Source organism: Podarcis erhardii (assembly GCF_964252035.2).
Source record: "Podarcis erhardii genome assembly, chromosome: 13".
NCBI classification, from domain to species: domain Eukaryota; kingdom Metazoa; phylum Chordata; class Lepidosauria; order Squamata; family Lacertidae; genus Podarcis; species Podarcis erhardii.
In genome coordinates this window covers 27007457-27020285 of record NC_138502.1, presented here as the reverse complement: position 1 = coordinate 27020285, position 12829 = coordinate 27007457, and the positions used below count along the sequence as shown (strand labels likewise).

At 47.2% G+C, this 12829-nt stretch overlaps 1 protein-coding gene across 1 annotated transcript; it reads left to right on the top strand.

Moving 5' to 3' along the window:
- Positions 1–2681: 2681 nt before the first annotated feature.
- Positions 2682–6038, top strand: TCAP (titin-cap). Its single transcript, XM_081837066.1, has 2 exons — positions 2682–2906; positions 4527–6038. Exons 1-2 carry the CDS (start codon positions 2758–2760, stop codon positions 4909–4911), a joined length of 534 nt encoding a protein of 177 aa, XP_081693192.1. The 5' UTR covers positions 2682–2757; the 3' UTR covers positions 4912–6038.
- The last annotated feature ends 6791 nt before the right edge of the window (positions 6039–12829 follow it).

Below are 12829 nucleotides of genomic sequence, written 5' to 3'. Positions count from 1 at the left end.
ATGTTTAATGTTTTATTATGTTTTTGTATATGTTGGAAGCTGCCCAGAGTGGCTGGGGCAATGCAGTCAGATGTTGTTGTTGTTGTTTAGTCGTTTAGTCGTGTCCGACTCTTTGTGACCCCATGGACCAGAGCACGCCAGGCACTCCTGTCTTCCACTGCCTCCCGCAGTTTGCTCAAACCCATGCTGGTAGCTTCGAGAACACTGTCCAACCATCTCCTCCTCTGTCGTCCCCTTCTCCTTGTGCCCTCCATCTTTCCCAACATCAGGGTCTTTTCCAGGGAGTCTTCTTTTCTCATGAGGTGGCCAAAGTATTGGAGCCTCAGCTTCACAATCTGTCCTTCCAGTGAGCACTCAGGGCTGATTTCCTTAAGAATGGATAGGTTTGATCTTCTTGCAGTCCATGGGACTCTCAAGAGTCTCCTCCAGGAATTCAAAAGCAGTCAGATGGCTGGGGTTTAAATAATAAAATTATTGTTATTGTTGTTGTTATGGAATAGGGCTCCCCTGTTTTCATGAGAGAAATGTTGGAGGGTATGCATGCCTATGCTTTTAACCGTTTGTCCTCACAATGACCCTGTGTGGCAGGCTAGGTTGTGAGAGGATGACTTGGCCTCAAGTGACCTTCGTACCAGGATTTGAGCCCAGTCCTCTTGCCTGGTCAAGGCCTGACACACCACTCACTGGTTTTCCTTCTCTCTTTGCCACCCTCTGCCTTCCTTCCAACCAATACCTCCCGCAATCTCTTGCACACACAGAGAGACATGTGCATCAAGAGTCCTGCTCTCTCTGCCCACAACACTCCTTACTGAGTGACTTTTTTGCCCAGTCGGCTTGTCACGTTGCCCCCTGTCCCCACCTCACCCTGTAGGAGGAGACAGCTCAATCCACTCAGGACATTTTCTCCCCGTTATGCCAAAGTTTTGACATTCTGTCTCTGGGGCTGATCGAAAGTGCCTTTGAACCTGGCACTGTGTCTGTGCGAGAGAGAAGAAGGGAAGGAGGGAGGGCTGTTGGTCCTCCTGAAACCAGAGTGGGGTAGTGAGGGGAGGGGGAATGAGTGGGTGGAAAGATCTTTCTTTCCCAATGACTTCATCCCCCAGACGCGTCGTTACTCAGCTGTGCTGGCTCAGTGCAAACCTCTCCATCCAGTGAATCCCGTAACCCTTCCATCCATCCATCACCAAATGCCTTTCTGAATCGCATCCCCTTGCTCGTAACTTCTCTTCATCAGAGGCAGGACACCTAAGTTCGTTTCATTCTCCAGAAAGTTCCAGAAATTCTGCTGAGATTTCATGTCTGCATAGTGACATTGTAGGAACATATGAGATCATATACAGGGTCATGTACATTACAGAAATTAGTATCCCTGCAGCACATGAGATCATAACGGTAAGCGTTCTCATTATCAACATGGATGAGGCCACATGTCACTGCAGTCTTCTTCCGGCAACCAAGTATTTTCTCAAAAACCTTCCCATCTGAGATGAAGAGTGATCAAGAGAAAGCGGGGAGATTAAACATTTGCATTTTCCCTAGTAATCAACTAGATTTCACATGAAATGCTCCACCTCCTTCGAAATCACTACTTACCCTTGAAGTGATTCCCATTTTACAGATGATACAAGGGAAGTAAAATCCACTGCTGATCAAAGATTAGAATCCAGATCTCAGACCTTTCAAGTGTCCCCATTTTCCAGAGACAGTCCTGGATTTACAGAATCCACCCCAGTTTCTGATTTGATCCTGGAATGTCCCACTTTTCCTTAGGGCGTCCATATTGTTAGAGGGCAATGCCACACAAGCTCCTCTTGCCACTGAGGAATTGTGAACTTCCCACTGCATGAGACATTGGTGACTTGGTTCTTTGGACAGGTGATGAATATGGGCACCCATAAGTTGTCAAAAACTAAATATCGACATCTATTCCACAGTGTCATGCTGCATAAAACACTGTGTGCTGATTGTCAAATACTGCCATGGCTTCAATATTTGGAGGACCCAGAGACGGCCACCAGCTTTAAAAGAGGATTAGACAAATTCATGGAGGAGAGGGCTATCGAAAGCTGTCGCTATGACCTGCCTCCACAATTAGAGGCAGTAATGCTTCTAAATAGCAGTCATAAGAACATAAGGAGAGCTTGCAGGATCAGGCCAATGGCCCATCTATTCCAGCATCCTGTTCTCACAGTGACAGACCCGTTGTTGGAAACCGCAAAGGGAGAGTGCCTCATATGTTTGTGGTGCTTAGCCTCAGCAATTGAAAGAGATATTTCTCTAGGCAATGGCCTGGTATCCCTCTTGAGAATCAAAAGAAATCCTCGTCTCTTGGCTTCCAGTGGGCCCAGATTGGAAGCACCAAATTAAATGGCAACGAACATTATTTCTACAGCGTCTCTCCAGCTCCCAGCTCAGAATAGTGCATGTTTTGATCTTCCGTGCTAAATTAATGAAACGACCCGTCGACAGCCACAAGTTGCTGCCAGGAAATGACAGGGTTAAAAGTGTATTAAAAATATTGTCACGTCACAGATTTGGTTTCCAGTAGCAAACGCACCCAGGGGAAGGGAGGGGAGGTGTCCGGTATCAGAATGCTCCACCGGTGACTTTGCAAGACCGATATAGCTCTGAATGCCAACCCCTCTGGAATCGGCATTCAGGAAACCTATATAAATCACCCGCAGCAGGGACAATAGACTAGACTGAAGGGAGACTCTGAGAACGCATCCTAGTTCGAGCAGAAGCCCAGACGCAACAATGCACGGAAAGAGCGTGGTCCTTCGCAGCTCAGGGAACCTGGCCGCAGCTGAGCTGAGCTGCCAGGTATCCGAGAGAGACACATCCCGGAAGGAATCCTTCAGTGCAGAATGGAAGGACCTCTCACTCACCGCTAGGCCTGAGGAAGGGTGAGTGTTGGGCTTGGGTCTGGTTGGGATGATAGGCTTGGTCTAAAGTGTTATAATCCAGCCAGGCAGCTTTGTATTTGTTACAAAAGTCTACTGGCTGGGTCCTCCCAAGGAAGCCTAGATAAAGCCAAGTATTGGGAGAGGTTAAACATGCATTGCTCTTGGGATCCCTGCCAGCTCTATGGTTCTATGATACAGTCAAGTCTTGGAGGTGCCAGCCATGTCAAAGAGGAAGGGCAGGGGGAGACAGCTCAGGCCCCATCAGTGTATAAAGTTAGGGGGCTTTTTTGCCCCAGTGTGCATCACATAGAGGCACATTGGACATCTCATTACCCATTCACTCAGCTTTTAGACATCCTTTCAGAGCTAATTTCCAGGCGCTGTTTGCTTTCTCCCCCGCTCTGAATAATTTGGTGCCCTCAGCAAATGCGGCCACTGCATCGCTCACCTCTGACAATGAAAGCGGAGTGTCTGCTTTTAGCGATTGTGGTGGTTTGGTTTCGAGTGCTACATCTGTCCTCCGGTTAATCTGTCCCTTTCCTTTCTAACCCTTTGCAAGGATATCACACTTGTATGAGTATGAAATCAGGGGAGAAAGTATTTCTCCCGGTATGAAGCAGTCTAATCGTATTTGCCAGGCTAGGGCTGGGATGGTAAGGTGTGGGGGGGTTTTAAGGCTGGGAGAGGGGGCTTTGGGGTGCATAGAATAACAGAAGGAGGTGTTGCTCAGTGCGGGATCTGTAACACCGGATGCAGCTAGGGCATCGCTGTTAGATGGCTGCCTAGTCTCTGCTTGTCAACCTTATCAGCAAAGAAGGGCATAGGAACCTAGGAAGCTGCGTTAAACTGAATCAAACCCATTGGGCTATCTAGTTTAGCACTGTATGCAGGGACTGGCAGTGGCTTTCCAGGGATTGGGACAGAAGTCTCTCACAGCCCCACCTGAAGATGCTGCAGGCATGTCCCAAATCCGTGTGCGGGGCCTAATTTGGCCCCTGCCGGTCATTTTAATCCTTTCCCTGCGGAAGTTTATTTCTTGGGGTAAAATCCCCCCAAAAGCTCAAGAACTTCAATGCCAAAAAAAGGTCAACAACTACTCTGGTTGGCCCTCACACATGCTCACTTCACCAAATCTGGCCCTCTTTGAAAAAAGTTGGTTGGGATTTCCTCATTCTTCCATCCTTGTGTTATCAAGACTCTTGCCGCTGATGAGCTATGCAGAGTTGGCTAAATTGGCATACAAACTGAGGGACAACAAAAAAGACAACAAAATGAACTGGACTCCTTGGCAGGTTTTGAATAAACATACACAAATTTATTGGTTGAGAACATGATAGATAGATAAGGTAAGGATATGTATAATTTTATAACATGCAGAGAATAATATGTGCAGAGAAATCAGAGAGAGGAGCTGAGGGAAGTCCTTGGTGGGAGGGGGGAGGGAGGGGGGGGAGGAAAAAATAATGTACCGGTATGCGATTATATGGTTTGATAATTTGTTATGTTGCAATTGCTTAATAAAAAGCTTTTTAAAAAAAGAAAAAAGAGTTTGGGCACCCCTGCCTGAAGCCGAGCTGTGGGGTGAATCTATGATTAATTCTCCACTCCTTCTGTCCACAGCTGGTCTCGGTTTGAAGCAGACAAACAGCGCAGAGAAACCTACCGCCAGCAACAGGAAGCCCGGGTCATAGTGCAGAGGTCTCCATGGGGCATCCTTCGCTTGGGTCTGCTGGGCAAACCTCTGACCTCCTACCACCTGCCCTACCAGAGGCCTTTGCCCTTGCCCATCTTCACACCGGCCAAGCTAAGCGCCAGGGAGCTCACCCCGACCCCCTCAGAGTCTGTGGAGTCCTTGCCGGCGACTGGCGTGTGTCTCGACAAGAAATCTGTGGCCGAGATCACCAAGGAGCTGCCCCTGGTCATCCAGCCCACCTGCCCCGACTTCAAGAAAGGCTTGCCCCGCTCCTTGTCCCGTTCCATGTCTCAGGATGCCCAGAGAGGCTGAGCGTACGGGACCCTTCCCCAATGCAAGGACTTTCCTTTGGGAACTGGCTTGGAGGCCTTGGGGGTGGTGGCCCCCCACATCTGTTGCTGCATGAGGACAATCCGAAGGAGCCCAGGCACATAGAAAAGGTTTGGTAGGATCGAAGCCACCTTGATGACTCCAATGGAGAACTCTTGGGGGTGGGGGCAAGGACTAGGACTAGGACTATCTCTGTGTGTGAATGTATATATTAGATGTACAGCATCGTGCACTTCTGCCACCAGTGCTTTCCTTTCTGCACCGTGCATTGCGGTGGTGCTTTTTATTTTATTTTTTAAAAGGACTACCTCCCCAGGGAGAGTTAGGGAGAGCCCCTGAATTAAAGGGGAGAGAAAAAGAAAACAATAAGAACATCATGCACAAAGCAGCTCATGGAGGTTCAGGGCCCTCCTCCCTGTGGTTTCACATAGCTGGGTGAAACACCATTTGTAGATGGATGGTGATGGGAGCCCTGCTTCATGAGCTTAGCAGGAGAGAGCAAGGGTTCCTTGCAGAAAGAAGAGGAAGGTTGAAGGGTTAGCGGCAAGTGAGAGAGTATGGAAGACATTGGCGATGCTCCTGGTTATGTTTTAGCCAATGTGGCCTGCACAGGTGTTTGGTGGGTGGAGAGGAATCTGAATGTTGTACTTGAGGAACGGGGAGAGGTTAATGGGACTAAACAACTTCTGAAGTGGTGTTTTCTTACCCTCCTCCCCAGATAGACCTGACTTGGGGTACGGGGACTCAGTAAAAATTTCCCAGTGCATACATAATGAGGAACATCTGCATCTTGGGGAGATGAAGATGAGCCAAAGTTGAATTAAGGGGCTAATAGAGAAGGAAAGGAAGAGGGTTTAACCTGGACAGAAGAGGTTCAAGAAACAGATTTGGTTTTACACCTGACTCCTCCCCATAGGGTATGATAAACTATAGACAAATCATTAAGAATTGTAGAGAAATCCACTGTGAATACCTCCCCATGCCCTGTAATTCTTGTCCTTTGCTTTACTTTTGAAGAAAGTAAAAAATATTGATCATAGTGGAATGCTGTATGGTGATTTATTGTATTCTTATAAGATAAATAAAAATGAGGGGAATGACAGAAAAAACGTCTCCTTAATTTCAAAGACCTCCTTAATTTCAGAGACCTTGTGTTATTGTTAGGTTGCCTGCAAAGTTGCTCATCTCTCTTTTGCATGCTCAAGGGATGTGCGCCCTTAAGAGCGACGCAGAAGTCCAATGGGTGCAAAGGAAAGGAAGCTGGTGTCCCAGCTATGAAGAAAGCCAAGTCTCTCAGGTCACTTCATGCTGCAACACACCTTAGGAAGCAAAGCAAAGCAAAACCAACCAAACCTTCCCTTGCTGCTTTCGGAAACACCACATCGAACTGGGTGGCATAGTTTGGTTCAGTCCAGCTTGCGTTGGTCAAGGAGCATGCAGCTGTTCACATGACTTCCTTTGGGGAAAGAGGGAAAGTAACATGGTTTATTTACCCTTACAAATGAACATGGCTGGAACTTTGCGGTGGAAGGAGGAGCCCACAGGGGCAAGAACTGCAGTAGGGAAACAGTGGGAAGGGGCAGGATTAAGCTGCTTCTGTGTCTCCATTTGGGCTCTCTCCCTCCTGGAGCTGCTACTACACGTGTATGAATGCAACATCCTCCTTACTTACCAGAGGTAAAACGCCCTCAAAACAAGCACCCTTCCATCACAGCCAGCCCCACACCAGGATGTGTGAATGGAAGTCCCTCTTCAAACACACATACACACAGGTACTGCACAGGAACATGGACCTCCCCAATTATTATGGGCTGTATTCAACTAACAGCGTAGTATAGCCCCATGGGTATACGCTGAGTAAAAGTTAGTTAAACACAACCCACGGAGACACACACACACACACACACACACACACACGTGATTGGAAGATGTCCTTTTAAGTCACAACATCTTTTTGCAACTCTGTCCTGGATGTTGTTGAGAAGAGACCTTTGAATCAGCAAATATTCCCCCCCCCTCACCGAAATCTCCACCCAACTCCACAAATCCCCTGTTGAAAATGTGTCTGAGCCGATTCATTAGCTAGCAGTTTATAGCTAGCTAACTGCATGTTCACAATGATCAAAGCATGAAGACCCTTGTCGAAATCTGTGACTTCCTAAGGATATCCAGGACATATCCAGGGAGTAAATCTATGACTGAAGGCAGGCTTAGCATTGGAAGTCATGTGGAGTTTGAAAAGAAACACCTCAGAATGCAGCCGTTGAGTTCACTGGAAAGGCCTACGTCTGTCTCCAGCCTTTGTGAAAACAACAGTGAGTTTTGCGGCATCTTAAAAGACTTTAAAAATGGATTGTGGCATAAGGTTTTGTGGAGTCAAGTGGACTACTCTTTCTGCCACAATATATTTGCTAGTCTTAAAAGTGCCACAAGGGAAGGGCTGCTCAGTAGCAGAGCCTGTGATTTGTATCCTAAAGGCCACAGGTTCAAACCCTGGTGCCTGCAGACAGAGACTGAAAGACTTATTTAAAATTCTGGAGAGCTACTGCCAGGCATTGTGGACTATGGACTCAGCTACATTAGTTAAAAAACAGCTTTTGGAATGCGTTATAAACATGCAACACCATATAGTGCTGGAGAGCAAATAATTTAAAATATATATATATTTGCAATTTCCCATAGCGTTTTCTTTATTTGTTATAACAATTTAATTTCTGACTTACTTATAGTGTGTGTTTTTTTCTTGTGTGAAGATCCACCCTAAGTCGTACGAAAATTTGGTGTTGCCTTTTACAGCCCAAATCTCCCAAGGGACTCAAAGTCCCCTATGTCCAAGATTGGTCAGAGAAGAATGGGTGGAGGCAGGAATGAGCAGAAAGGAGGAAGGGATATCTTTATTTTTGTGTGGCAACAGAGTCCCACCACCACCACCTTTCACGATGGTGAGGAACCAGAACAAAAGTGTGTAACAACTTTTAAAGATTTTAGAAATTGCCCAAGTCCTTAGCCAAAGACCACCCAAAAGCATCATATAATCGTTACAAAAAGAGGCGGTCTACAACAGAAATTTGAGCATGTGGCCTTTCTGCTGTCTGTCAAGATCCATGATAATGCTTGCCGAATGCATTACCCGGGCCAGCCTGGACCATTCTTTTGAAATGGTAAATCCCCTAGTTTCTGAAACCATTGTCATAGACCTCTCCTATTCATACACAGGGTTTGATAGATTTGTAGGTGAAAAGAATAGGTTTTCCCAGGATATTTCCTTTTACTGCAGGGGAAATATTTGGGGTTACCAAGAGAGCCAAAATGGCATTGGTATTGACCTATGTACTAAAATAAAGTGTCTATTTCTTCAGAGAATATTTCCTAATTTTGAAGAATGAAGGATAGGTTTTCTGTGGAATGTGTGTCCCTTTATTTATTTATTTTTTTAATAACACAATACAGACCAATAGGCCATTGGTATAAGGCAGCTTTGTCCTATATTTGTTGTTGTTTTCCTTAGGCTGCAGACCTCTTTGTTGCTTCTGCTGCCAAGGCAGCTACGCCTCTAGAAATTCAGCCTAACAGCATGAGATACCTTTGTGGGGGTTGCTGTCTGACAAGACCATGCCTTGGCATTGTGCTCTTAAGGAATGGCGAGAGCAGCGCGGAATGTGTTTATCTCCTTCAGAAGGGTGGATCACATTCGGGTTTGTCACATGTGTAAACATATCCCAGAATTCTGTTGGGGCCCTAATTGTTTTGCAAGGTGCAAAGAGCAGCCCCTACACACACACACACACACACACACACCAGGAATGGGGCAAGCAGCCTTGCTTCTGTAATTTTCACATGGCCAAAGAAGTCAAGACAGTGGTGTATGGTGCCCAACAAAAATGGTAGGGCATGCCAGTGCCTTTTTAAAAGAAAAACAGGTGCCGGTACTGCTTAGTTCTTACAGTAAGTGCCACACTTTTAACATGGGGGGGGGGAGGTGCCAATACTACATAACCCCTGAGTACCCTCAGAGAAAAAAAGCACTGGAGCAGTTGAGCAATAGGCAGAGCCAGAGCCAACTCATTTTAGTTTTGTCCCCCTGCTGAGTGCTGCAAGGGCAACTCTGAGGCTAAGGAGGACAGTGCTGGCAGGCAAGGAAGGCTACCCTCTGGGCTTCTTGTGAGTAAGAAGGCAGGCAGGTGGGGGCTGGCCGAGGGCAGATCAAAGGTGGTTGGGCAGTGCCACATTTGTCATAAGAATAGTGGGGTCATCTCAGTGGCTCATCTTGTCCAGCAACCTGTGTAGTGGCCTGAGGGAAGCATGCAACAGACCTGAGCATACTCAGGGACGTGTAATGGTTCCTAACTTGGGACACACAAATGGGGCAGAGGGAATGGAATGGTATCCTAGAAGAGGGCATGGCTGGCTGGCTGGAACACTGCAGAGGAACACTCCACAGTGCAATAGGACCTGATCATACTCAGGGACATGTAATGGCTACCAACTCGGGATACACAAGTGGGGAAGACAGGAGGGAATGGTATCCTGGAAGGGGGCATGGCTAGCTGGTTGGAACACTGAGGAGGAACACAGTGCAACCTTTTGTTGTTGGTCCCACTTGTACTCAGATAATAACCACCCCACTCCATGCACAAGCTCCCCCCTTCCCTAGCAACCTCCGAAACCAAACTGTCTCTGACAAACAGTAACCAAAGTTAGGGCAGACCTTGGCGACTGACCCCAAAGATAGCCTGATATGTACAGGCTCGGGCTACCCTTTGCAGCCCAGCCTTCACATGTCTCTGCCTGTGAGGAGCCCAAGGTCACTAGGATGACGGGCATAACGGGGCAGGCCTGGTGATCTGGCCCCTTGGGGATGTGGGCGAGACCCTGCAGTGGGAGGAGAAAGGGATGGGACAGCTAATCCAAGCCTTTGGGCCAGGTTCGTGATGCCAGAGCAGGGCCAGGGCATTTGGCAATGGTACAAAGTATGGAGTGGGCCGGGAGGGACTTATATAACCCAAAACCAACAAGGCTGCCAAATCCTTCTAGCAATTCTACTGGGAGGACAGTGTGATTCGGCAGGCTCAGAGCCAGGATTCCTGAATACTATTTATATATATGGGGGAGGGGGGCACTGCTGAAGGGTTAGAGCAAAAGAGATGCTGTCAGCTAGGACGCTGGGGGGTCAGGACCCACTGCTGTTCCACGGTCTGGTCTAAGGTGAAACCCAACAGCGTCTGAAAGGGCTGAAGACCACCGACTTCCTACAGCTGCAAAAAAGGAACAGACAGCAGAAAGTAGCGTTTTCTTTTCCAGTTTTCCCAGTCTTAAATCCCATTTTCCACATCTGTTGGCGATGTTTTAAAAAGACCTTGTGAAAATTCATTAGCATTTTAACAAGAATTTCCCCTGGTGCGCACAGCTTTGCATGCAAATTTGCCTTACATACACAGTATTGTCAAGCAATTCCCCTTCATACAACACAGTTTGTATGTTCTTTTCACTATCATATGCATTTATTTGCACACTTTATCCCAGCTTGCGTGTGTGTTTTTGGTACATGTTTCTTAGCTGGAGAGCCACACTGCAAAATTCAGAGAAGTGTGAATTTCAATATTGCATACCCAGTTACAGATAGGTAGCCGTGTTGGTCTGCCATAGTCAAAACAAAAAATTCCTTCCAGTAGCACCTTAAAGACCAACTAAGTTAGTTCTAGGTATGAGCTTTCGTGTGCATGCACACATCTTCAGATACACATACGTGTATCTGAAGAAGTGTGCATGCACACGAAAGCTCATACCTAGAACTAACTTAGTTGGTCTTTAAGGTGCTACTGGAAGGAATTTTTTGTTTTAATGTTGCATACCATCCAACATTCCTCTGATGAAAGTAGGGATGTCCTGTTTATTATCATTGTCATTGTCATTGTCATTGTTATTGTTATTAATAATAATAATTCTGGACAGCTTCCAACATATATAAAAACAGAATAAAACATTAAACACTAAAAAAACCTTCCGTATACAGGGCTGCCTTTAGAAGTTTGTATAGTCACTTATCTCCTTGGCTCGGGGACTGCATAACTCCATACCCTCCAATATTTATCCGGTGAAAATAGGGACATCCTAAGTAAAAGTGGTGCATTCCGGGATCAAATCAGATACTGGAACAGCTTCTTTAAATCTGGGACTATCCCTGGAAAAAAGGGACACATGGAGGATCTGGTATTGTTTGAAAAATGCAAATTGGGAATCTTGCCTTTGAAAGAGGACCTGCAGATGAGAGCACACACCTGTGGTCTGAAATGGAGCAGTCGAGGCAGTTTGTTTACCCCCCCCCCAAATAAACAAATAACCTTTTCAAACATTCAGGCCATCATGATAGACATTTTGGCGATTACTCAATAATACACCTTATCAGGGTTTGCCCCCCTCCTCCACCACCAACCACCCCATTAACTTTATGGATGTTGAAATGAAATGAATGGATGTTGACCTCTAATAACTGGAGCAGAGCCTTCCCTTCTCCCAAGCACACATTCTTATCAGCTTCCCCTGATTTAAAAGCATTCTTGTACTTCTGTATTTGGAAAGATGCTCCCTTCTCTCTCACACACACTTTGGTCTTTAAATGGGATTGAGCTTTAAAAATAGAATAAGGACTTGGCAGGGGACTATCAGTGTGTCCTTTTCTGGACGGAGAAGCAAACTGTATTTTGTTTATTTGGGTGGCAGGTGAGTAGGGAGGGCCAGAGCGGTTGTCTCCAAAGGCCATGAAATAAACCATAAAAAGATAATCCTGGCAGATTAGCACATACACAACCAAGCGCACAACCTTCTAGGCGGTAACTGCCTGCTCTGTGTGCTGTTCCTCCCCCCCCCCCCAATTTTCTTTTTAAAGCATTCCCCTCCACTTGGGACCACTTCCTAACATAACAGCACAAACCCCTCCAACGTGACCAAAGGTCAGAGCATCCAGCACGTGGAGAGTGGTGTGGATGACAGAGGAAACAGGAGACTTCTGGTCTGGGTGAAGCAGTTCTGCCGATTCCCCTGAAACTCAGCCTGCAGGCTGCAGCCCATTTTCCCTCATCAACCCAAAGGGTTGAGAGGGGGCGAGAAAGTTACAAACTGCAGCAAGATGAACTAACATGTATCAGCCTCTTGTCCAAGGATCTCATTTATTAAAAGGTAAAGGGACCCCTGACAGTTAAGTCCAGTCGCGAACGACTCTGGGGTTGTGGCGCTCATCTCGCTTTACAGGCCGAGGGAGCAGCCGTTTGTCCGCTCCACAGACAGTTTTCCCAGGACATGTGGCCAGCATGACTAAGCCGCTTCTGGTGCAATGGAACGCTGACACCAGAGCAACACATGGAAACTCTGTTTACCTTCCCGCTATAAAGCGGTACCTATTTATCTACTTAGGACGTGGGTGGCGCTGTGGGTAAAAGCCTCAGTGCCTAGGGCTTGCCGATCGAAAGGTCGGCGGTTCGAATCCCCGCGGCGGGGTGCGCTCCCGTTGCTTGGTCCCAGCGCCTGCCAACCTAGCAGTTCGAAAGCACCCCCGGGTGCAAGTAGATAAATAGGGACCGCTTACTAGCGGGAAGGTAAATGGCGTTTCCGTGTGCTGCGCTGGCTCGCCAGATGCAGCTTGTCACGCTGGCCACATGACCTGGAAGTGTCTCCGGACAGTGCTGGCCCCTGGCCTCTTGAGTGAGATGGGCGCACAACCCTAGAGTATGTCAAGACTGGCCCGTACGGGCAGGGGTACCTTTACCTTTACCTTTTTATTTATCTACTTGCATTTTGATGAGCTCACCCCGTTGCGGGGATTTGAACCGCCGACCTTTTGATCAGCAAGCCCAAGGCTCAGTGGTTTAGACCACAGCACCACCCGCATCCTTCTCATTTACAG

Excerpts from the sequence above, each read along its gene's own strand:
- TCAP (XM_081837066.1), top strand. The coding sequence starts at position 2,758 with ATGCACGGAAAGAGCGTGGTCCTTCGCAGCTCAGGGAACCTGGCCGCA. Across the intron at positions 2,907-4,526 it reads ACCGCTAGGCCTGAGGAAGG|CTGGTCTCGGTTTGAAGCAG; the intron begins GTGAGTGTTGGG and ends TTCTGTCCACAG.